The sequence below is a fragment of the Dermacentor andersoni genome, chromosome 4 (assembly GCF_023375885.2).
Source record: "Dermacentor andersoni chromosome 4, qqDerAnde1_hic_scaffold, whole genome shotgun sequence".
Lineage (NCBI taxonomy): Eukaryota > Metazoa > Arthropoda > Arachnida > Ixodida > Ixodidae > Dermacentor > Dermacentor andersoni.
The window spans coordinates 74,922,616-74,948,789 of NC_092817.1; the positions used below are offsets into that span (position 1 = coordinate 74,922,616).

General features: G+C 46.9%; 1 protein-coding gene and 1 non-coding gene across 2 annotated transcripts in view; one reads left to right on the forward strand and one right to left on the reverse strand.

Moving 5' to 3' along the window:
- Nucleotides 1-26,174, forward strand: part of LOC126536325 (cell adhesion molecule Dscam1-like) — a 400,621-nt gene that overhangs the window by 223,557 nt on the left and 150,890 nt on the right. Inside the window, exons 3-4 of the mRNA XM_050183244.3 lie at nt 2,512-2,673; nt 16,944-17,096. Coding sequence (XP_050039201.1) covers nt 2,512-2,673; nt 16,944-17,096 — 315 coding nt within the window. The remainder of the gene's footprint in view (nt 1-2,511; nt 2,674-16,943; nt 17,097-26,174) is intronic.
- On the reverse strand, nt 22,557-22,739 carry LOC126537204 (U2 spliceosomal RNA). Its single transcript, XR_007600758.1, has one exon. It is a non-coding gene; the product is annotated as a U2 spliceosomal RNA (small nuclear RNA).

Consider the following 26,174-nt stretch of genomic DNA (forward strand, 5'->3'; position numbering starts at 1 on the left):
ATTCGGCACATAGGACGCACACTTTAACAAGAAAACCAAAGCAACAAGAACACTTGGAATTCAAAACGCTTTCTTCGTTAAATTCACCTTCGTTCTTTCGGCTCGAAGAGTATACAGATTGCGCTAGGTTGGCGACGTATAAGTCGTTCCCACCTTTTGTGCCGTATTCCCCACCAGCTCATGACGCGCTCCTCATTGCAGTTTCTTTTTTTTTTTTTCTACGAACTGCCACACCGTTTCTGTTTGTCCGCTTTTGTTTTTGTTTAATGAGCTCCTTTTGGCAAGAAACCGTCAAGCAACAGTCGCTTCACTCTTCCTTGCTATTTTCTTTCTAGCGTAAAGTGCTTCGGCGTGTCCGTGCGTCAACTTCGGTGGTGATGTGTCTAGGTTTTGTTTCTGTGAATTCTTTTTTGTTAGTTTGTTGTCGTTTTGACTTTTTCAGTGCACTCGTGTCAATCAGCAATCTTCTATTGTTCTTTTTTTTTTTCTCCACATCTCGCGATACACACTGTCTTGGTTGTCGTGCATTCTCTCAGAAAGGAAAACGGAGAGGCAGACCAGGCTTAGTGCATCCCCGTGCGCTACGCTGGTCTCTGCGATGCCGCATGACTGCACTTTTTTATTTCCCACCGTGTTTTCACGTCCTCCTGCCAACTTCGACAGACGCCCGAAAGGCCGAACGCGCGGAGCGGTTGACGTGGGTTGCCTGCGGGCAATGCTCGCCTCTCTGTTTAGCGGTCACTTCCCCGGCCGTATTCAACCATCTCTTCTTACCGGACGCCCATGCGTTTCCAGCTGTTCGTGCTTTTTTCTCGGTGATCTGCGCACTATTTTTTCAGCAGGTCCTTTCGTCTTGTTCTATTTCTTTTTGTATTATTATTGCTTTGTTTTTACTTAGCAGAGGTTTTGCGGTTGTCACCGCCTCTGTGCTCATAGCTTCCGGCTCCATTTCTTTTGGCCCACCTCGTATTTCGTTCCCGTCTCCTCGCGTTCCCATTGTGTCGCGTCGCCCAGAAACTGACGAGCCGTGAATTGCTATCGAGCGCGAAGAAACGGTCGGGAACGGAGGAACCGAGCCGGGCCGGGCATTTGGCCCCGTACTTTTTTTGTTCTTCGCGTTCGGTGGCTCTGCTGTGCCGAGCGTTACACTTTTCTTTTACTGCCGCCTGTCGACGACGGGCTTCTTTTTCGCGCTTCTGCTCGCGATTACGTAAAAGCGGGAACCGAGAAGCTCCCGCTGCCCACCGTCCCGTCCATCAGCCCTTCTCCTTATCGGCCGGAGATAGCGGGGCCCCGAAACGCTGTTTCCACGCACTGCGTGCCGTGCCCGGTCACCCGCTAAGTCCGTGGACGCACCGGATACGCCGAGGCAGATGTCTTGGCCGACGAAGTGGGAGGAAGGTGCCTGTTCGCGATGATCGACCGCACCAATCTGTCATCGGGAGCTCCAGCTGTCTTGTCTCTCTAGTTCTTCTTTCTCCTTCCTTTTTTTTTCTCTTTTTTGTTCTTTGTTGCTACCCTCGTTTTCGGAAGGACACGCCGCATTTGGCTTGGTAGCCGAGGTGTTCCACTGCCCCGCACATGATTGCACGTTCGATACCTGCTTGGCCGCCGTTCGAGGGGATCTGAACGCGAGAACATTCCTTACGCTGAGACTTCGATGCACATACGAGAACACCTTAGTGATCTAATTTATCTTGCGGGGCACCACTATGGCTGCTTTCGAGGCCATGCTTCAGGTTACTTGCCTGCCTTAAGGCTTTGCTCGGTTACGGCATTTCAGCGAGCCGAATCACCGTGCAGTGGGGCTTTGGTGTTGCCATCGCACGACTCAAAGTTAGTTTATGCATTATGGTGACCATGGTTATATGGCTGTGGCCTTTTGTGCCTATGGCCTTGTCCGGTTCCCGGTTGCACCAGTCGTATTACAATGGTAGTCAAATGGAAAAGTGCTCGTGTAGAAGTAATACGTTTACGTTAAATAACTCTGATAACAATAATTATTCCAGTTCTTTCTACTACCACATACAGCATGGCTCACTGAAAATTCTGAGTGTCAAACCGCAATAATGGTCCTTATTTCACTGTACCATGTGATGTAAATGTGAAGGCATAAAACCAAGTACGGACACAGTCGCAAACCACACTTCTTGTCAATGCACAGCACTGGCGGGGTTTATCTTACAACGGCGCACAAAATTCATGGATTTTCGATATTTTATATAGTTTGCTGACTTTACGTAGCGTACCGTGACTAGTATTCGGAATTTTTGTGATGACACTTATCGTGGTGAGTTAGTTGGTTAGTTAGTTAGTTAGTTAGTTAGTTAGTTAGTTAGTTAGTTAGTTAGTTAGTTAGTTAGTTAGTTAGTTAGTTAGTTAGTTAGTTAGTTAGTTAGTTAGTTAGTTAGTTAGTTAGTTAGTTAGTTAGTTCACATATACGTAAGGCTGGCGAATACGACGCGAAAGCGTACAGGCAGGAAGTTTACACGTACTCTTCTTTCCTCGCAGCCGTGAACCAGGAGTTCGACGTGCAAGTGTACGACGAGTTCGTCATCAAGGGCAACACAGGGGTGCTGCGCTGTCAGATACCGAGCTACGTCAAGGAGTACGTCACCGTAACGTCGTGGGTGCGGGACGATGGCCTCGTCGTTCACGCCGACTCTGATTCCGGTGAGTAGTTGACGGTTGTTTTCCGTAACGTCATATGTGTGGGTTACGACGGAATTGCATCGGTCACTTGTTTCGAGAAACAACGGTTGTGCTTGTGACAAGACAATGGGCTTTTTATTGCAATTTTCAATTTTTCAGGGGAATTTTTCAATTACCCCAACAATAGTGCTTGGGTTACTTTGGGCAGTTGCCAAATTTCACCCCTGCTTGTACGGCCGCACATTTTGCGTGGTTGCCGATCACCACGCCTTGCGCTGGCTCTCCTCACCTAAAGACCCACTTGACGACTGTGTAGATGTGCGCTACGGCACCAGAAATAATCATTTACTGTTTTATACAAGTCAGGCCATTTGCACAAGGACGCCAACTGCCCTTCCCGTCATCCTGTTGACCGCCCTGAATATCATGTGCATGACACTGACTCTTGCGTCTTTGTCATTTCTGATCTGCACGACATCCCCACTGACCAGCGGCGTGGTGACTGCTTACGTGTTCTCATCGATCGTATCAATTCTGGACATTCGGAGCCCACGCTGCGCATGTTCGGGCTCCGCGACAACGTTCTCTACCGTCACTGCTTACGCCCTGAAGGACCAGAATTTTTACTCGTTGTACCACGCCATCTCCGGACTTGAGCAGTTTCTTGAGCAGTTACATGAGGCCCCCACTGCGGGCCATCTCGGCGTTTCGCGTACTTACGACCACGTACGCCGCCGCTTCTACTGGCCAGGCCTGTGCCGCTCTGTGCGTCAATACGTTGCAGTCTGTGCGCTCTGTCAGCGCCGCAAAAAAGAAAAAAAAACCTGCTGTGCTGCCCACTGGACGCCTTCACCCCATCGATGTGCCCACAGAACCATTCATTCGCATCGGTCTCGATCTTCTCGCCCCTTTTCCGACATCGAAATCTGGCAATAAGTGGGTCGTTGTCGCGACTGATTACGCAACCCAGTAGGCAATCACGCGAGCTTTACGCACAAGTTGTCCAACTGATGTGGCAGATTTCCTTTTACAGGACGCCATCCTCCATTAAGGGTGTACCCCGGCAGCTCCTCACTGATCGCGGGCACACCTTTTTGACTCGAGTATTTTAAGACCTACTTCACTCCTATTCTGCCGAGAACAAGTTTTCCACCGCCTACCACCCGCAGGTAAACAGACTGATGGAGTGGCTCAATCGCACGTTGACAGAAATGCAGTCTATGTACATCTCTGAGCAAGAGTGTACGGACCAGAGATTGCGCGATAAAGCTCAATATCTCCTATGTCTGTGAATGAAACTTGATATTAAGACTGCAGTTCAAACTTGGAATTATGAATTGTCTAGTGCACTCGTCAATTTTCGTTCTTGCGTGTTAACTACGAAAAAAATCAGTTTTTTTCGGCGACCCTGTGGTTTGTATACTTTTGCTCGCGGGTGTACGCTTCCGACGACGACAGTTATTGGGACAGAACGTTACCCTTGGTGACCTTCGCCTATAGTTCGTCCCGTCACGAGACCATTATCTTTTTACCCTTTTACCTTCTGTTCGGCCGCCACCCTTCCTTGCCCTTTGAGACACTGCTTCCTTCCTCGACGAGCACCATCACTGAATATGCTGAAGACGTATTCGCCCGTGCTCACAGGGCGCGCCAGATTGCCGTATCCCGGCTCACTGAGTCTCAGGCCGCGCAGAAGATCCGGTACGACAGCCGACATCTGGAAGTTCGATTTCCTCCTGGCTCTGTTGTCCCCCTATGGACACCATGTCGCCGCGTCGGCTTGTCTGAAAAGCTGCTGCCACGCCACGTAGGGCCCTACACGATATTGCGCCAGCTTGGCGATGTGAACTACGATGTCGCTGCGCTGGACTCGCGTGTCACCATGGTCGTTGTAGGTGTGTCCCAACTGATGCCTTACTTTGCTGCGAGTTCACTTCTCTTATAGGTAGCCCCGAGATGGCACCTTTAGAGGGGGGGGGGTTAAGTTACCGCGCAACCAAGAGTGGCGTCAGCCAGAAGAAAACGATTTGACGTGTAGAGGGGGAATCGCCCTCGACAGCCGTCTTGTTTATGCATCGTATTCTCTCGTGTAAATAATGTTAATACATCTTTATATATCACTACTGCAGCGTAACAATGTGGATACTTCAGGTGCATTTCTGCTGTGAGGTTCCATATCGCATCACCGTGAGGTTCCATATAAAGTCCAAGGACAATAAAATCGTCACCTCACGCCGTATGCTTTATGCGCGAGTGAAAGCTTGCGAGGGCGAGCTGGCGATCGTGGCTCTATCTCGCGCACGCACGCGAGGAAAGCTTTAGGAAGCACGCCGTCTTCCGTCGCGCGCAAGGATCCGGGGTGGGGGGGAGGGAGGAGAGAGGGGGTGGGGGGCGTGTTCAACTCCGGGCGTGGCGGACGGCCGCGTGCGCCCGCCTGTTCTGTATTATCTTGAAAGCCATCTGCGACGGGGACAGAGTCCGCCGAGCGCTGTGTTTTCGCGGCTTAGTTCGCGTTGATGCCGAGAGGCAGCACGAAGGTCAGTTCACTCTCTGCTGCTGCCGCGCTTCCTCACTCCAGCGTGTTGGCAGCCAGTTTCCGCGGTCATCGAGTGAGATCTGTTCATGTTTGCTTGACACCATGCTTTCTAATTTAGTTAGTATGCACATCTTTGTACGTTCATGCGGCCAATAAATCTACTATCCATCGTTCGTATAGCTAGCTGTCCACTAATTTGCTATCAACATCGATGCTTCGGCTTTCGTGCAAGACTTCAACTTCTTCTTCTAGGGCACCCTACCTTATTTTAAATTGAGGCGCCCTACTAGCGGTCATCATTTTCTGGGCAAACCGCCTAAATTTGCCATGCAAGTCGCTTATTCTCGATGTTGGATTCGCTGCGCTGACAACGGTGACAGATTCTACAGAGTAATGTCTCGTGGCATCATTGGGCTTGATCTTTTGTGCAGGTTTTGCTAAAGTCAATGTTACCATTTATTGCCTATATTGTGTGCGTCGTTAGCAGTCGCCTTCCTCAAAAGCTAAGTAAGTTTGGTGCGTGACTCACGCCTGGCATGTTTGGGAGTGGCATGGTGTTTGCCTGCCGGCTTCAACTATGATATGTATTTCTACAAGGTGGTTTTTTTTTAGTGTTTCGAGTGGCACCAGAGAACAGACTTCCGGTCGCCGGCAGGAAGCTAATATCCGGAATGCACGTGTGTGGCGTGGTGCGGGGTTGAAGCCTCACGTCAATGTCCCACCCTTGCGCGAAAGATTATTGAGTGTCGGGTCGTACGAGTAGAAATGGCATCCCGTCGGCAAGATTATCTTTGGGGGATAGTTACGACGTGCTTTTAGATAACGTTACTCCCGCCCTATGAAGAATGAACAGAGTTTGCGCCCTAAGGGAGACAGAAGCTTCGCGACTAAAAAATGCGCGCCGCGTTCAGTTACAGTGGAAGGCAGCGATCACGTGAAGCGCCCCTGATGCCATTTGTTGTTTGGGGGCTTTGAAAGTATTTTCATCGTTACATAACAAGTCATCACCGCGGAGAAGAGCTCTACACTCAACAACGATTACAACGATTTGCCTCACTTGGACCAAAGGAAGACCCACCTTGCTGAAAAAGGAGGGGTCTTGTCGCCTAACTCGGAGGCGGATCAGAGGAAAGACAGTGCATGTTTTCGCCACAACCCTCATCCACCCGAGGTACGATGACTGCTTCTATTGTAACAGAGGCGCTATTTAAGTGACCCCGTCATGTAGAGAATCTTTTTGTCTATCTGTTCATCTAAAACTTTACTCACGTTGCAAGTAAATCCTTCAAGTTGTTGAAACAGCAACGTCTTCGTCCCTGCCCGTTCGCCTGGTCTCCTGATGCCCATGGCAACGTCAGTCATGGTCACCTGCCATTAAGTGACGCCGAACGGCAACCTACAAGGAAGAATCAGGTGTCGTAAATTTGTGTAGGTCCTCTTTGGCTTTAGCTCTTCCGCGAAAGCGACGGATGCGGCATAGTTGAACCCGTTTTCTTTTTCTTTCTTTTTTTTTTCAGAAAGAGTGCAGAACCATTCTTGTATTACGATCCCATGAAGGATGGAACCGAGATTTGCCAGACGACCTAGCATTCTGTCGGACGACTTGACAGTTATTTCGGCCTAACAAGTTAAGATCTACCAGATCCCGGCGCTGTTGCAACAGAAAACAGACCAGAAAATCGCGCACCCAACAAGATTCCGCGACAATCCCCATGCTGCATGAAACTCCGTAAAAACAACTATAAACTCTGAAAGACAGATTACGCCCCTCTGTGAAAGAGGCCGCTGCAAATACTTGCATTTCAATGTTGGCTTTTCTGACGAGCCGTCCGGGTTTAGGGGGCGCACTGCAGCTATCCACTTCTTCGGTAGATGTTTGTGGTTACTTTTCCACGGGAAAACTGGAGAGCCGGACACTAGTCCCACTAAAGCGGCTGTTTATGCAACCCACAGCGAGCAGATGTCTGGCATGGCCAGTCGCTTGCCCTGTGGTAATCGAGGCCTAACTTGGGAGCAGCTATAGGACCGAGGCACAGTTATACGCACACAGCGTTTTCTTTTTCTTTGAACATAAGTTTATTGCACAGCTTTGCACGTTTGTTAGTTAGAATCTGCACGAACAATGCTGTACTCCCATCAACTCGAGAGGAGACGGCCAGAACTTCAAGAGACCAAAGGCTCAAAATGCACGAGAGCAAATGTTCAAAGGACAAGGTATATTTGAGGCGGTACGAGTCATCATTGTTTGAAAACAACTTTTGCGTCATCTTTATTATTTCTGACGAGCAAGCCCAATGGGTGTTTAGCTACGATCATCTCTCATCTTTACAATTGACAATTAAAACTAAAAGGATAATTTTCAATGGCGAAAACTTATGAAGCGACCGATTCCATATATTCAGCAGTAATCCCCTGTAAGCTCTTTGTTTATCATTGATGATGATGCTATATAGGGTATAATGGCGAAAGACGTATTCACAAATTTTCAGCAACTAACCTTTTAACAATTTGTTTTCTTGCACGTGCTGGAACTGATGAATTGAGGATGGTCAGGTGCCTAAGGCGTGTCCACCTTAAGGAATCCAGACATTATCCCCGCTTACGAGATATTCGTCCCTAAAATCTTCCATGAAATGTGCTGTTTTTTCCCATGGTTTGTGTCCGCTGGTTTAAAGAAGACTTTCTGGGAAACTATTGAGGGGCACTGAAATGGCTTTCGCCACAATTTCGGGGGCTGACATCTAGTAAAAGGACTTCACACACAGACAATTTCGGGGCTGACATCTAGAAAGTAGCGCTATTGTCAGTTCTCTTACTATATACCGTAGGCATGCCTCGAAAACTGACATGCGCGCTAAACATTATTACGCAATCATTTTATATAATATGAATCATTCGTGCGCTTATTAGCTATTACCGCGATGTTTCCCATGTCAACGATGGCTATGAATTGCTGCCGCAAAAAGCGCATGCATCTACAGCGAAGCTGTTAAAGGGCCCCTCACCAGGCCACATAGCGAATTTCGATTATACGCTGGAGGTTGTTACGTGTCCTCTAGGGAGCGTTCTGCCGCAAAATGTTTTCAAGTCGGTTCATTAATAGTTGAGGCAGAAGTATTTCAGTGCCGCGAACCCATTATTTATGGAGGCGAGCGCCACTACCAAGAGAGAGACCTCTTCCCTGCGTTCTCCCATACAGGAACTCGAGGACCGCGTGACGCATACGTCATGGGCGAGCCTTCATTTTTTTTCCTGGCTTTCTTGCGGCGCGGCGTACTTTCGGTGACGGCGTCGCGCGCGAGCTGTTGCGATTGTATCGTTGCGCGCAGCGCACGATATTGCGCCGTATGCACCACTACTCCTGACTAACGGTATAAGTCAGTGCTACACTAATAATGAGGCAGACATAAGCAGATCACAGAACATGATCGCACGCAGAAACACGGTAGAAAATAAGATAGCTTCGGTGTCTGCGTGCGCGATTGCACGACGTGCGAACAAGCAGACAAAGCGGAAGTACATGTCTCTTGCTGCGGCGCGAGGTAAACCAAGAAAGCGCAGGCATTCGGTTTGTGTGTTTTATTATTTCTTTAAACTTTAATTCGTCTATTGAAGCAGCAGATTGCACAAATAACTGATGTTACCTTGAATAATTCATGAAGTCACGTGTCACTACAATCGACGTCACAGCACAATCACATGTGTGTAGGCGCACTAGCACGTGTACGTCACCCCATGCTTTGAACGCGGCGGCCGCGAGGAGAAGGGAAAATGGCGTTCGGTTTGAAATTTCAGATATTTCCGCGGCGCGTAGCGATGCTATACGTTGCGTACACGATCGTTAGCGCGCATTGTACGCTCTGCACTTGTCAGCTCGAAATGGCCAGACCTGGTGAGGGGCCCTTTAAGGGTAGTTCCACAATGGTTAACGCGAGGCGGCAACAGTGAAGGCCGATGGTGGCATGTGGGGGCGGGGTCAAATCAAATAAAAGAACAGCTAACCAAAATCAAATTCCAACCCGAGGACAGCTATCGCAACGCAGCCTACGTTGAAGTCCCGAGGCGGCCGCACAACTCGATCATCGGTGACAATGCGCCGCCGGGCGCCAGCATCGGTGATGAGCTATTACCCGAGTCCTTCAATCTCTGCTATGCCGCAGCCCTACCAGGCTGTCGGAACGCGCAGTCAGAGACCGGTACAGCAGGCGCTGCCACTGCACTTTTAAGGTGCTGTGTTATTCCCTGTAGTTTTGTCGGCGTTGTGGAAAAAGAGCGAAAGTGTGTACCCGATTGGGTGTCCCGTATGGAAGCTTGCATATTCGGATTCAGATTTGTTGGTTCCAAAAAAGTAGTTGCGACATCACAAATATGCAGACGAAGGTCCCAAAGTGGAAAGAACTGTAGTAGGACCTTCGGTTAATAACAGCGTTGATGCCTATACACCGCAAATGAGCGTTATCATCAAATAACATCGACAGATTAAATACATTATTATACATTTCATTTAGAAACAAACCAACACGATAAAGCACGGCATAAAAGAAAGCCGGGATAAAGCATGGATGAAACGCAAGAAGTGAAATGGGAGGCAGAAGTCAAAGATTCACCTCCAGCATCATAGAGTAGTTATAACTGATTATTATACTTGAGGTAATTTTTAAAGATTTCAAGAGAAATACAGTGTATTATAGTTAACGGTAATTCATTGCAAAGAAAAATTGCAGCGAACACAGATGTTTTTTTTCTTTTAACGTAATTGGTATGAACCATGGGTAACAAGAAATTGTTGTTAGCCGCAAATCTTGCTAAATTTTTATTCTGCAAAAGGTCAGCTGCAATGAACGGAAACGAAAGGTTGTTATGGAGCAACTTGTTGACAAAGACGTGTATGCTGAACTGGAACAAATTATTGACAAGCAAGATATTGTACACGCGAAGTAACGCAGAGGCGTCGGATTACATGGAGCTAGGATTACATGGAGTGATAATGCGTATTGACTGATTTGGGATATGTTGAATTGATGATAAGTGACAAGCGTACGTGTTGCCCCATGAAACAATACCGTAATTACTGTGCCTATGAATGAAAGCAAAATACAGCGCTCGCAGAGCCTCACGAAAAAAAAAAAGACGAGCTTTGATTAATGTACGGATACTAAACGCAGTCTCCTGCTTGAGATTTCGGAAGGGACAGGAAAATGTAAGCTTAGGGTCAAGATGTATGCCAAGAAAAGTAACATCGTTGCAAACGGGAATTGAATGAATTCCAAGCTTCACTTCAGGAATAACAGTTAAAGGCCTCTGAGCCCTTTTAAACAACATAAATTTAGTTTTTAGAGGATTAAGAACTAAGTAATTGTTGCTACACCATTTCATGATGTTACTCGATGCAATATTTAACTTTGAAGTAAGAGCAGCTATAGATTTATTAGAAGATATGGTTGTGTCATCAGCATATAAAACGCAATGAACGCAGTTGAAGGAGTTAACAGAATCCGGAGGATCTTTATTATATACAGCGAAAAGCAAAGGACCTAGGAGTCATTCCTGTGGTACACCCTGGTTAATACAATTTTTTTACAGAGAAAGTACTTGCTACATGTACTGTGTATGACCGGTCAAGTAATTATTTTTTTAAGAATCTTAGCGCAGGAACGGTTATGTCATAAGGCTCAAGTTTATTAAACGAGACTTGGTGGTTAACCGCGCCATAAGCTTTATTGAAGTCTAAAAAAACAGATCCGATTAAGTTTCCCTAATTTATACATCTTTTTTTATGTAGACAGCACAGCTAGATTAGTAGAAGTACCAGGGCGGTCGCCAAATTGATTGTTTTTTAGCAACTTAAACTTTGTTTAGTTATTCAGACGTCTAACAAATAATTTCTCAATCCATTTATGCGACATTTGATTTATGAGCCAGCTGTGAACATATGAATTTGTCATGACGTGGTTTACAATCATACCAATGATGCAACGAAACAAAAAGGTTGTGGTGAAGTGGTAACGCTTCTGCCTGGCAATCGTTTCGTCCACAGTTTGAATCCGAGCTACACGGCATTTCTTTCTTGACATAAATCTTTTTATAAATGTCGCGAAACACACTTCGCAATTACTTCAGCGAATGTCCGAAAGGATAAGGTAATGTTAGAATAAAAGAAAGCGCTGTAAAAGCTAAAGACACTGTACATTTGGGCAACACAGATATAAGAAAAAAGGGTGAAATTACAAAAAAATCGCCCGTTCAAATGGGTGTATTAGTTCTCCCAACACCATATTTTTATAAGTTTAAGGGGGTGGTTTATAGAGACGAGAAAACTCCCTTAAGGGTGCTATTTTCCCCGAATATTATTGCGCAACAAAAAAGACACGAACGTAAGAGAATAAGAACACACACCAAACGCATGGTTTGTGTTCTTCGTCTCTTACTACCGTGTCTTTTTTGTTGCGCAATAACACTTGAGTAATGGATTACCAACTTGGCCCGGAATGCTGCTCTCATTAGGTGCTATTTTCCTTAGTGCGTAGCGAGATAGGCGGGAACTAGAGAAACGGCGAGACGTCTCAAACACGTGGCCGACGTACCATATACGGCTTGTGCAAAGATGCTGCGAGTTGGACAACGAGTCCCTCTCGTGTCCGCATTGTCACCTTTCAAAGTTATTCATATGGTTTGGGAACCTGTTTGGTCACTCCAAAACACATCACAATACCGTCCGCGCTGCTCTATGTGTAGTGTAGTGGCAGGTTAGCTATTATTGGATTGGTTTCAGGGTAGTCGAAAGAAAACAGCGTAATGAAAACTGATTCTGTGTTAAACACATAATTACCACCCCTTTGCATGCCTCGCGACAATTTCCCTTCTCATGCAATCACTGTAACGTAACTGCGAGAAGGCATGCGGAAAAAACACTACTAGGACACACCATCTCAGTATCTCGTCGACAAATACGATGGTTTTTGGTTGGCCATATAGTAGCCGCAAGTGGCTAACCTTCCTTAGAAACACTGGGGCTAATTAGGTAGTTCAATTTGTCCAGTATTGTGGTGTGTATGTTATGTATTTGTGATGCGCAGCGCGCATATCATTTCATTTTTGACCATACCAGTACGAAGTGGCAGACTAGGCAAGCCGCCAGAAACCCCCCCGAGGATTCACTAAAAAGCTCTCTCTCTCTCTCTCTCTCTCTCTTTCTCTAACCACGTCGAGCAGCTGTATATGAAATGTGCATTGACATGACGTAGCGACAGGACATGTCGATGGGCCGCATCGCAGCGACAAGTGCGCACGACTCCCTGAATTTCGCTTCGTGTTTGTTCCCTCAGAACTGAGCCTGCTGGGCAGGGCCTGAATAAAGCACTGCAAGTAAGCTAAAAGAAACGCGTATCGGATCAACGTAACGAAAAGCAAAATAAAAAAAAATAAAAAGCGCTGAATTCTTGTATCGCAAATAGACCCTATAGGAAATGAGGAAAGCGCAGTTTTGTTGAAAAAAAAAAGAGAAGCAAATAAGAAAACGCTAGGGCGAGACGTCTCCCCGCTGAGTATGATCAATGTCCCCGCTCCAAGCGTACGCGCGCCATATAGCGACGGAAAATCCAGGAAATTTTATTCCGTGTTGGATCTCGGCAGCGCCCCGCCGTACATAGCCACGTCCACCGAGATTTTTCCCGAGATGGGTGCAAGAGGACGACGACAGCGGCCGAGAAATAAGAGCTGCTGGAATGGAAGGAAGTAGCGATGGTATTCCTGGGTCCTCTTGTACATTGCGTGTTACGCGCGCTTTCTTCACTTCTTGCGCATTCGCCGAGGCGCTCTGTAAGTGCGCTCCAGCGGCCGAACGTTGGCCTTCTCTTCGCAACCGGCAACAGCTTTGCCGACCGGCTTTGCCGTCCTCGCACTGCGTCATGGTGAGCTTGGCATCGCACTTCCTTCCTCATTTGCCCATATTTCGCGCTTTTTATTTTAACCGTTTCCTTTTCTTTTCTTTCTACATCACCCGTTCAGCTGTCGCACTGAAAATATCTGTGCTGGAAAGAGGCGTTTTTGATACTAGAGCCCACCATCTCTCAATTTTGCGGCCTCTATTATAAAACTGTTTTTCCGTTACATTTTTTTTTAATATCTTGTTTTGTTATTTCTGTCGGCCTTCAAGGTTCTTCAGTGAAACGATGACGCCGCCATTTTCTATCACGCCTATACAGTGGATGATACATTTCACGCCACTTAGTCTCAACTCTGTTGAGGCTAGATTTCTCTGCTGAAGGTAGATGTTACGGTATGTTACCTGGAAGAGCTTGCTTCAGCTTCGTCGAGGTTACGCAGGAGAAAAGACACCGAGTTTCTTAGCCAGCGTTCACGCAAAAGGACAACCGCTACAAGGCATGTCCCAAAAGCTTATTATTTTTTGTACTCGAACACACTAAAAGTGTTTCATTATAATTAACTTTATAACAAGAATGTGAACATTTCAAACGCATACCTTCTCTCGTTTGATTAGCGCAACATGTAATTGTGAGATGGCAAAACGAAAATCTTGTAAGATGAAGATATTGTAGCGGAAAATCACTAGAATTGTTTTTGCGCAATTTAAGGGAAAAGAAATTCCTGAACATTATTCACTCAGACTGGCCGCCATGTTAGCGCTAAAATCCTTTGAATCGACACTTTTTTAAAGAAACAGTGCGCATGTTCTCAGGCATAGAACGTTATGCGTTTTACTAGTGGAATCACTTTAAACAATCTCACTGAATGAAAACATGAAACGAGACTATGCGTTCAACAGTTAAGGAAGATGCATCGCTATATTTTCCTTATTTTCTTTTTTTTTCTTGTTGTTTATCGCATACTCGTCATCGTACGCACAGTCACGTCCTAGCTTTGCGAGTGACGAAGCGAGTTGCTTCAACGGGCCTATAAGGATCACTGTGATGTCTTCTTTATTAGCGTCGCCATGTCCACCCTGAGATAGAGAACCTGGGCGTGTGAGTTAAGCTTATCTCGAGGAGGGATACAAATAACGCCTTAACATACTGTTGCCCCTTTGCGGCAACCGTCACCAGTTCCAACAAGGTGGTGCGTGTTATGGCGTGCTGTTCCTCGCCATGGTGCTCATGCACAGTTGGCGTCAACAGGGCCGTTAGCTGTAGCAATGAGCCGGTAACAGTGCAGTAAAGCGTGTACTAGCGATGAAGCTTCTAAACGTAATAAGGTACGCTGCGATAGGGCTCTTTTCCAATACAAGCGCCGGAAAGGGGGTTTGAAGAATCCGCAACTGCCCTCGCACTATTTGGGATGGAATTAAAGGACACTGTGTGTTGGTCATTATTTAAGTTGGTCATTAATAAATTGTAAGTGTCGGTACCTCCATTGTTTCAGATATAGAAGGCACACTGATGATAGAGAAATTCGATAACCATGCTTTGCTAGTCCGCAAACTAACAATGACAACAGCGCGACGCTCGTGATAGCGCCTCCAAGGCGTATGAGCTCTCAGGTTTCTTCTCGAGACCGTAATGGTTTCTTTCGAGAACAAAAAGTGCCTTTTTTGAAACATTCGGCTACGTTACTGTTTCAACGCTCGACAATCGTAATGTCTAACTGCTCAACAATTAGGCACGCACTGCGTGCTCCATAGAGCCGTCTTTCTTTCCTCGTCAGCATTCGGTGCTCGCTCGTCTTGTAAAGTGATGCATTAACCGCAGTCTCGACTCGCCTAATGTGGAGGGCTTCCACACAATAGCTGCCCCTGCCTCAGGGCAATGGTGCGAACACACGTGCACGCGATGGCGTAATCGCTTTTGAAGCACGCTTGATGGCGGCGTCTGGCCTAATGGGTTTCTCTGTTCTTCGCTTCGCCTAAGTGCTCGCCGCCCCTTGAGCTGCGCGACGCTTAAGACGCCGACTAGCTGCCTGGCCTCGAATCACTGCAGGTGCCATTTACAAGACTCGCAGTTTACGTGATCTCATCATCATTCATTACCCTTCTGGGCGATCTGATGGAAAAGCCCGGGAATGTTGCTTTTCGTTGGAAGGAAGCTCTGGGAGAGAACCTCGGGAGCTGTGTATATCTATCTTGAATGTAATAGATTACAAGCATCCGGTGTCGACTAATGGCACGGGAAGGTTAGGCAGTTCCGACAATAACTCGGCTTGATCTTCACAGATTATACCTTTTTTTTTTCTGCAGGACAAGCAATGCTTTTAGTTAATGCGAACCATAGATTAAGCGAACGCCTTAGTTCCCAGAGATTCGCTTTGTGAACTGCTGCTCGCTAAACCAATGTTTGGCTGCAGTTCGGTGACATGACACTGTGCACTATATTTCGGTTAAAGCAAGCACAGACATACTCACCAGTACTCTCAGCGTACGTCATGACGGCCAAAACTGGGTGTTGTTAAGCATGGGCTATACTATTCCGTGACTCGGATATCGCTCTGTAGAACCCCGAAAGACATATACATTGAAAGGTAAGCATATGGCCCTTAACACCCATATTCGATAATCCTATGGAATATATCGGAACATATGCGTTTGCATATTGCACGCCTATATAGGGTGTTTCAGCGAACACATTAAAAAGTTTTTGAAATGGCCTGTGGCAGATGGCACAGTTCTAGTCCATTAGCTGCTCTACTCGAAGAGGCGGACATTACTTGCACAAGAAAATTGAAATGCATAATCGACTGAAATGCATAATTGAGTTTTTGTCTAATGACCTTATGGCACATATTGCAATTTATTAATTCTAGCGAGTGAGGCTGCAAGGCATATCCAGTTTAAAAGAATTGTGTGGATGACACCATATACGAGATATGCGCCGTCAAACTTACGGTAAAAAATGCACCGTAGTTCCCCTTACTTTCTTAACAAATGTTGTTTTATGCATTGAAGCACGAAAGTAACGGAACATCAGTGTATTTCTTTGTAAAGTTCGGGAATTAATGGAGATTTCTCGAAATCAACGGAACTGCAAGCGCACTGGTGCAGTGAGGATGGAACCACAGAAGGCTATTACCCGGCCTTTGTTCATGCCCTCTCAGGTAATATCTCGAAATTGGTGTCATTCTGTGAATTCGTTGCAAGTGGATCCACCTTGCGAACTACCCGGCTAGAATTTGTAAATTGAAATATGTGCCATAAGGTAATTACTTAAAAACAGAATTTGTGATTTTTCTTTACTTAGTCAATTATGAATTCCAATTCTTTGCGCATGTCCGCCTCTTCGAGTACACCAGCTCATGGACTAGAATTATGCTATCTGCCACAGGCAACTTAAAAATAAATTTGAAGATGTTCGCTGAAACACCCAATATGTTCATATGGGAATATTGAAATGCAGATTGTAGAGCATGCGATTTTTTTCAGCAGGTTAGCATTGATTGATCGATCGACTATTATTATTATTATTATTATTTGTTTTGAACACATATACACATATACACAGGTATCAGGAAAGGGAAAGCGAGGAGCAGGCTGGCAACTGCCACCGGAAGGGGCACAACGCCTGCCAAGACAAGTGTTTTCATCCACCGCTTGTTTTTCTCCCTTTTTCGTAGCTGTTCTTGCATAGAGTAACTTTCAGTCAAACAAGGCTCTAAACCAATTATTCTTAAGCAGCTGCCAGTGAAACTGGCTCTAGACCAATCCCTCTTCGAGCAGTAAAGCCTAATCTCGGCACCTCCTGCCGCACTGACGTTAATTTCATGGATTTCGCTTTTGTAACTCACGAGTGCGTCACTTTCTCTTCTGTAGGTGGTCGCTTCACGGTGTTCTCATCCGGGGAGCTGCACGTCCGCAAGGTGGACCCGACCTCGGACAGCCACCGCAAATACTACTGCCAAGCCAAGCACAGGCTCACCGGAAAGCTCTTCCGGAGCACAACGGTTGCCAGGCTTATTATCATCGGTGAGTATTATAATTAGATCACCTAATACTGTCATTATTTACGTCCTGAAGACCATTTACGTTATTACGTTCGTGATAACATATACATTTCCAGTCTGTGACCAGTAGTTCTTATCACCGATATACGCAAACAGTGTAAGCTGTATTGTCGAGGGGAGCAGGTCGTTAAAAGAAATTAAAAGGTTTGTCTTACTAATGCAACGCGCAGGTTCTGGCTAGCTTGTGCTCCATTGACTGAGTGCAGTGCACAGATTGAACAAAGGACATGGGACGAGCAACACGAATAAGGGCCTATCCGTGTTTCCCTTTCCTTGTCCTTTGTTCAAGTTTTGCCCTACACTAAGCCATTAGTAAACCAGCTATGTGACCAGAATCTGAGGATAATGGAAGCAAGCACAAATGAAGGGTACCTGGCCACCACGCGTATACAGCTGCCTTTGTTCTTGCATGCAGCCTATCTCATCTTACTTTAATATAGAACAGTTTAATCGTCTTGTGATCAAATCCTGTTATATCACTGAAATACTGTTATATCACCGAGCATCGACGTCAATTACCGGCTTGTACCCGTCGCGCTGGCTTAGCGGCTGTGGTGTTGCCCTGCTAAACACCAGGTCGCGGGATCGAATCCCGCTGCCACGGTGGCCGCATTTCGATGGGGGCTAAATGCAAGAACGCTCGTGACCCGTGCATTGGGGGCACGTTAAAGATTCCCTGGTAGACAAAATTAATCCGTAGTCCCCCACTACGGCGTGCCTCATAATCCAATCGTAGTTTTTGGCACATGAAACACCGGAATTCATTTACTTGCCCGTTTATATTTCTGCGTGATTTTCCCAGCTCATTGCCTTGTTCTATGTGAAGGTGAATTCACTAGCCTTTTGAGGGATGTAGTCCCCCAATCTCTGGCAACACGTTGCAACTTCTCGCTGCGAAGCACCGCTATGAAATTAGCAAATATGCTGAAAGAAAGGCAAAGAAATATTTTTCATGATATATGCATATTATTCAAAACTGCACCTTGTCTGAAGCCGTTCGCTTATTGTATTTTCTATGCGGGGCCGAGAAAGAGCCTGCCAATTTGCGCGACCTCGTTGCGCGTTCTGGCACATCGTAGGGCATTTTATACAGAAACAATGAGGGAAGTGTAGAGGCAAGGACACTATACATGGACATATCCGGTTTGATTCTCTGCTATACTGGATAAAGAAATAAAGGAGCGAAAAGAAAGAATTAGCGCAGAGAAAGAGCCTATGCGCCCAAGAAGAAATCCACATTGTGAACGCTAATGGGACAGTGAAGAGAAAGATAGGATGAACTGTATTAATAAATTACGCTTACATTATTCAAAAAAATTTCACTCTTACCTTCAAAGGAGGCTCGCTATGCTAGGAAAGTCGCAAAAATGAAATATGAATGGTGATGACGCCTTGATCTCAATAACTATGACGGCATCTGCTAAGGTGTAGTAGATTATTTATTGGTAAAGGTGGACTATTCTGTGTTGCAGAGCAGCCAAAACCTGAGCTGAGTAGAATTCTGGTGAGTCCGAGCCCGAGTAACGGAGAACCTAAGCAGCAAACATATTTTGTGAGTGTGCCTGAGTGAATTTCGTTTATTTTGCCGACCTATACCAGCAACGAGAGCTGAATCCCAGGACAAAGCGCCCAGGACTGGAACTGTTCTCCGAACGGAACCAGAACGAAGTTGCAGTAGATTGAGTCAGAACAGAACACGCACTTTCGACGCACTTTAAGTGAAACAAAGAGGTTCGCGTGCGATAAAAACGAAAACGTTAAAAACGAAAAATTTATATCTTCTCTATTGCGTCGGGCAAGAGCACGCACTCTCTGCCGCTTACTTGTTCTGCGTGAACACATGCACTTACGCTTACCTTAAGCAGTTTCTCGTCCTAAATGGTTTCTCAAGGCTTTCGCAGTTGACATATGTTAATGCATGTCGTTTCACCTCAGATGTTCAGCAAGAGTGTAATGAATTTGATACACATTATAGCCTATACTGATCCTCGCTTGCTGCAGAGGCGCAGGCTTGAAACGTGCTTACATTGAATTTGGATCGTCCTGTGTCGGAGTCTTAAATAACCCAACACGGCAAGAAGCAGCGCGAAAACAGACGTGAGAAAGAGAGAGGCAAAACCGTATCTCTGTTCTTTTTTCCTTTGTATTACTTTTTCTTGCTCTGTTTGTAAAAGAACAGAAAGTGCCAAACAGCTCAAGTGCAGCCGTCATTCATACGCAAATCTCCGAGCAGCGCCACGAAGCCCCCTATACACACGATATTCATCGCCCTTTCACGAGCGTTCTCAGAAATGCGTTCCAGTTTAGATTTACTTCCACCGCGCGTTTGTCCGAGCCCGCACCACACCGCGGCGATATCGAAACTGCGCGCCCGAGCGGCCATACACCGCCGTCATAAGCACACACTCCACGCGTGACCCGCGCACTCTCGCGCACCATTAGCGGGCGCTATTTCATCGCGTCACCACGGATCGCCGCCGGCGCAGTGCATCGCTTGTTTGTTTGCGCGCGCCCGTGCGTCCCGACGGAAACGGTGCGCGCCGCCGCCATTCATTATCGGCGCCGCGCCAATCCGGCCCGCTTATCGCCCTCGCGCCAGCAGCAGCAACAGACGGAGCGAGCGACACGGCGTACTCGCGCCCGCGCAGGTTTTAGTTAGCCTGTTTTATTTCGCTGGTCCGCATGCAAATTCGGTCCCCGCGCCGCGCTAACTCCACTATAGGAGCGGCCGCGGGTCGGTCAGTCCCTCGGGAAATTGGCAGCGCAGCCGGCGAACCGAGGCTTCTGTATTTTCATTGTCTCTCCGTCTCTCCCTCTCTTACAACTCCTATCTCCCTCTTCTTCCTCCCTTCTCTCTCTCTCTCTCACGCACAGACACACAAACACACACATGCAACTCCTCCTCGCGTGAGTTCAGACGAGTGCCGCTGCTCAGTCCTCAGTGCTAAGCCTTATGGCATATAGCGCTGCACTCGTTACCAAATTGATTTTGCTCTTCCGAGTCGTCCTCCTCCGATGCGGGGGACGGCGTCGGGATGCGCCAGGCTGGGCGGCCGATTACGCGCGGACAAGGCGCATCAACCTCACCCCCGCTGTCGAAGTTGTAATGATCATCAAATGACGAGCGAATGCAAAATAAAAAATAAAAAGCTCGCCCTTGTATACCCGTATAGGAGCAAACTCGTTTCGCGGGCTCTCTCCAACGTTGTGTTTCCATCTCTAGCGGTTATTACATTGTTCCGCCGTCCCCCCCCCCCCCCTTTTTTTTCCCCCGAAGTAGCTTTGCCGCTGCTTTCGAACCTGCCTGTCGTTCTGGCTTTTCGGCAGTCAGGGCAGGCGCCTTTCTTGCCGGCCGAATGCAAATTTTCATTCGCGAAATATGCAGATGACTCTTTTTGTGCGAGCTAGGGAGTTATTTCCTTCCTTTTTTTCTCCGGGTTCTGTCTTTCGGCCGCCTCCGTTCTCTTTGATGCTATATCGTCGGCCGTCATCACCGTGTCTACCCCCCCCCCCCTCCTCCCGCGTCCCAACCCCTACACCCGCCCATTTTGCCTTACAAGAAAACAAACCAAAGCCTAACTACGGTGCCGAAATGAAATGCTTCCTTTCTGCTACGCTTCGTTCGGCGCCATTATTCAAAAATGCATCATCAGTGTTACATACGTGTCATTGTTTCGCAACTCGGTTCTATCCATTTGCGCCCTTTCTTTCTTTCTTTCTTTCTTTCTTTTTCCTCTCCCTTCTTGTCTGGAGTTGCACTTCGGTATTTGGTATTGGTCAAAGTTTTTTCACCACTGTTTCGTCTATTCGTTTTTATCCTCCGATACGTATCTGCGCATTATCGCCGACGCCGTACTGCTGAAAAAGAAAGAAAGAGAGAGAGAAAGAAAGAAACAACTAACGAATAAAACCAGTACAGCACGAACGTCGATAAAAGAAAAAGGAAAACAAGCTGTTTCGGCGGGCGACTGGGAATATGAATGCATAAATCTCGGGGTAGATTTTCGCCGCCCCCTTCGAGAGCCTGCGGTATTTCCGGTTTAACGACTCCAGCTACCACCGTTGTTGTATTAGCCTTTTGTACATACGTACTTATATTATACCATCAGCGCTGTACTTTTGTCGAGCATATAGCATATTCGCGCCGTGTTCGCGTAGCATGCGCCCTGCTCTCTCTATCTTATAGTATCATGCGTCTAGGCTTTCAGCATCCATTTTTGTTTTCTTGCTCAGTTTCACTCCGGAAAATGGAGATCGTTTGTGGAGATAGTGAAGGCGCCCCGCATTCAAAGTTCGAATATGGTTCGAGAGCGTTGTTTTGCCAGCGGCGGCTCTAATGAAAGCCGTCGTGTGTGGGGCCCGCCAACCATATTTCCGGGCGCCCACGGATCGATAGAGCGTTACTTGGAGTATGCTGTTCTGGAAACAAACACGAAAAGCGAGATAAGAAGAAAGAAAAATGAGCCAACAAACTTTGCTGCTGGTATGGCGATTACAACAAGTCTGCCCGTATCTCTGGCATCCAGAATATTGGCTCCCATAATGACCAATCCAATGTGGGCTTTTTCGAAGCTTTGTGTGTGAATACACGACTTCCGAAAAGCCGAGGTTAATTTCTTTTTCTCTTGAACGTTAACTTTCTCGCATTTTTTGAAAACCGGAAATATTTAGCTAATAAAAAGTTGAAGTGCAGCGTCATTGCTCGGATTGCCCACTTCATATTTGCGTGGTTCACGAACATTTTATGGACATATACTTTTTTTCGCCATATTCGAGAACTAGTCGTCAGGCGAGCATTTGGAACTACAGCGAAGTCGGTAACGGTTTGTCGTTTACATTAATGAAGCGGCTGATGTGCTCCATTAACCTGTGACCTTTCTTCCCATCTTTTAACGTTTCTTAGTTACTGTTGTTATTTGAAAAAGTTTTCTTTTAATTATAGGGTTTTACGTGCCAACACCACTTTCTGATTATGAGGCACGCCGTAGTGGAGGACTCCGGAAATTTCGACCACCTGGGGTTCTTTAACGTGCACCTAAATCTAAGTACACGGGTGTTTTCGCATTTCGCCCCCATCGAAATGCGGCCGCCGTGGCCGGGATTCGATCCCGCGACCTCGTGCTCAGCAGCCCAACACCATAGCCACTGAGGCACCACGGCGGGTATTTGAAAAAGTTACCACCATCATTATAAGGTGACCTAATCAATTTCCTTTATTTCCGTTCCAATAGCGAAAATAGAAAGAACATTGCAGGATGCACGGAGTGTCTGATCATGCAGTGTAAACACTAGCTTAATGGGTTGCACTGAAGTAAAGATAATGCATACGGGTTGAGTATCCTCTCACATATGAGATACAATTGTTTTTACACCGAAGCTGTTTATGGCTAGAGTTCCGTGCATTCTTGTTCTGCGTGTGCAAGATTCGTGGGCCGATCGCGGAGATAGTGCAATACCGGCCGTACCGCGGCGGAGGTGAAGCAGGCTTCAAGCACTCCGCCAGCTTGCAAAAATAAGTTTAATATATTGGGTCCAAATATAGTCCGTATCAGATATTGAGCTGATAAGAACAGATACTACACTTTGACCCGCGTCGACCATCTGTACGTTCGCAACCATCTCTATTTGTCCCAAGCGCTTGCGTATCTACTTTCCTTTCGCTCTACCGCGGTTGCGGCCCCGTCGTCCACGCGAATATATGTGAAAGTCGCGGTGAATGGGTTCGTACCTTTATTCGAAAATCTGTGTCACCTCTGTGTCGTGCGCTAAACAGCTTCGCTGGTCATCGACCTTCGCAGAGGGGAGTGGCTCATGATTTTGTTTGTCTAATTGTTTCCGCCTGTTTAACGATCACGTCGGTCGTCACCGCATACGGAAAAACAGGTACGGTTGCAAAGCACTAACGCCCAAAACTAACAGGACCACTCTCTATGACGCCCTGCCCCCAAAAGTGAGAAAACGCTATCTCGTAAATATAACCGCGCCAAATGTTCGCTCCCTGCCGCGCCCCTCGACAGGTATCTCCGGTAGCAGCATATCGCGTATTCATGCTATTGGAATTATTTGAGGTCTTTCTGTATAACTGTGCTCTTTCGGCATAACTGCCTGGTTAAATTTTCTCTCGTGCTTTGCCGTATTGTAACTGTTTTAGGTTAAGAAAAGAGGATTTCTCGGGCATCCCTAAATGCGCGCCTCATTATTCATACTTAATAATGCAACAGCTAATTGCCCGTGAAAGTGTATCTTGAGCGAATCGCGCCGGCGGAGTGTGTTACCCTCATCCGTTCATGACGAACGCTCGCCTGTAGCCGTAACTTTCTCTTGCTTTTTTTCTTTGTTTTTTTACGTATTTTTCGAGCGAGTACAAAGTATGCACGTCATGCGCTTCGGGATCCTCCTCTTCCCGCGAGTGCGGCGAACAAACAAACACGGCCGCCTCAAACCGGATAGATTGGTGATCCGCGAAAGCCCCCAGGGGTTGTGCGGTAATTAGCGCCTTGGGCGAACTCTGCCAAAAAGCTTGCTGTCACTATTTTTGCCGCCTCAAGTGGTCACCGGCAAAAAGGGTGCGATTGATCGGTACGCCAGAGCATGGGCGTTCATCGGCCGGGGTGTACCGCTACCGACGGCAGCTGGGAGACTGCTGCTTTCGGCAAATTAGTGGCGTACGGCAAATTCGGGACTTCGATGTTTTTCTCTTTCTTTTCTTTCTCTTTGTTTTTTTTATTATTGCTACAGCTGCTCTCTTCTCTGTTGTTGCCACGTCGTTAGTGTAATGGTACCACGGCCTCATCCCCGTATAGCGTGCGTTCGAAGTGCATCGATTACGCGGCGACGTGTGCTTTAGTACGACAGCGGAGTGCATAAATATTGATTCTCTACCGACACGTTGCTTCTTTTTAGAGTGGATTTCAAGCGTACCACCTCCTAAGGCTTCTTTGAAGCAGAAGAGTAGGGGTTTCTGTGCACAGTGCGTCTCTATCCAGCATTTACCGCAGGTCACTGGATTTCGGCGGCTTGTTATCAGGTATGCTCTGATAGAAATGAACAGGCCCTTTCTATCGTAACTTCTTGCTCTGCCGCACATTGCAGAGTGACCTCTTGTTACCGGCTTCTTCGATGAGTCGGGCACCGGAGCTATAAGCAGAAAATGTTTCCTCGAGGTGGCAGCGTACCGTAGTTAAGTTTACAGTTGTGCCCCAGATTTTAAACAATGCGAAGCATTCCTTCAGCGGACTCCGTTGTTCTTATTGCGATAGCAATTATATGGACACACCAGGCGAATTTTCGTCGTCGCGGTCGCTCTCAGCGTTCCTGCGTGTATTTAGGTATATGTACTCTTTATTTTTATCCATGCCCTATATGCAGGTTATATTGACACGCTATTTAAACACTAAAGTTAGTACTAGGTCTTACGTTCTTGACTCAATTATTCCTCAGAATTCTGAAAATGGCCGCCCGCAAACATATTTAATGAAACATAACATCAGCAGCGCATGCCTTTTTGTCTATAAGGAGGAGGAGGAAATAAACAGAGAAAGTAGAGACCTTAACCAGAGATGCGTCTGGTTGGTTACCATACTCTTGGGGATGGGAAAGAGGGAATCTTCTCAGACTGTTAAATATCAAATGAGCAAAATGATATGCAATGGAAAGTCATGTAAATGAAAAGTCATGTAATTTTTCTGTCGCGACTCTCTACGGGCAGTGTAAAGTAGCGCCCGTGCCCTACGCGGTGTGCTAAATGCTTTAAGCATGCCAGAAATCTTGGCGCATCCGCGTGTGTTGTGTCCGCGTTAGTCGTACCAGCTTATAGTTAGAACACCGTCCGAGAAGTCCATGCGCAACGCAAAACCTTGGTTTCGTAGTGAGTGCTTAGCCCTTCGAGCGATACTGCCAATTTCTTTTTTGTTGTTGTTGTTTTTTGCATCGTACAGTTAGCCTCTTCACCGCAGCCAGTTATGTACACTACCTCTTCTCGTATACACCACATGGCGCGTATAGCTTGGCGTTGGTAGCGAGCCTACATAAGTGAGACTGATTTTCAAGAAAAGTTGGAGAATGCTTAAGCTTCGCCTTTAAGAGTGGAACGCGATAGCATTCAAAGATCCCTGTCTGCTTCTCATGCTTCCCGGCAACTGCAGCTCACGTAACTTAATGTTTACCGGGAAATGCTGGTGCCAAACGCTATGCAGGAAGGCGACCTTTCTGGTAGAAACGCGGCCTCCTGCGTGGCCCGCCGCAATGCGGTATTGAGGGGCTTTACAATGCGGCGTAGGCTACCGCCATCTGGAGGTGTTGCAAGGAACCGGGTGCGCCGCTCCGGGTCCTCCAAGACTCGCGCGCGCCGGAGCACGCAAATCGTGGACGCCGTGGCCGGTCTACGAATGGCAGAAACGCTAGAAAAGGGTTTTGTTTGAGTGTCCGCGTAGCAGAATGATCTTTTCTGGTATATTACAATTACAATCCGATGTCATCATCCCTGTAGGTTGGGTGTAAGTCATACGCAACGTTCTTTCTGACGTATATTACTTTGAGAAATTCAATTAGTTAAGTAACTTCATTACGCTACACAGAGCGTCTGTGTGATTGGGTATGCGAAATTGGGCTAGCACGACACCTGAGAAAAGCAGCGAGAAAATTGACACGCAAAACACGACAGAAAGAAGAGACACCACAACTCTGGGTTCGGAATAATTTTCTGCCGATACGACGGTCGGCGCAGACGCCGGACACAGGACGCCGACGCCGTGTTTTCTGCGACAGGGGCCCTTAACGCTGTCGCGTTAAAACGGAGTCGTACCTTAAGCGTTAGATATTCACCCAACATAGACCTACAAAACGTCCACCTTCCAGAAGCACTGGTGTTTAAAACGGATGGGGGCATCAACTGGTCAGTCTTCGAAGTAAGTAGGCGGCGTTTAAAAAAATTAAATTATGGGGTTTTACGTGCCAAAACCACTTTCTGATTATGAGGCACGCCGTAGTGGGGGACTCCGGAAATTTCGACCACCTGGGGTTCTTTAACGTGCACCTAAAT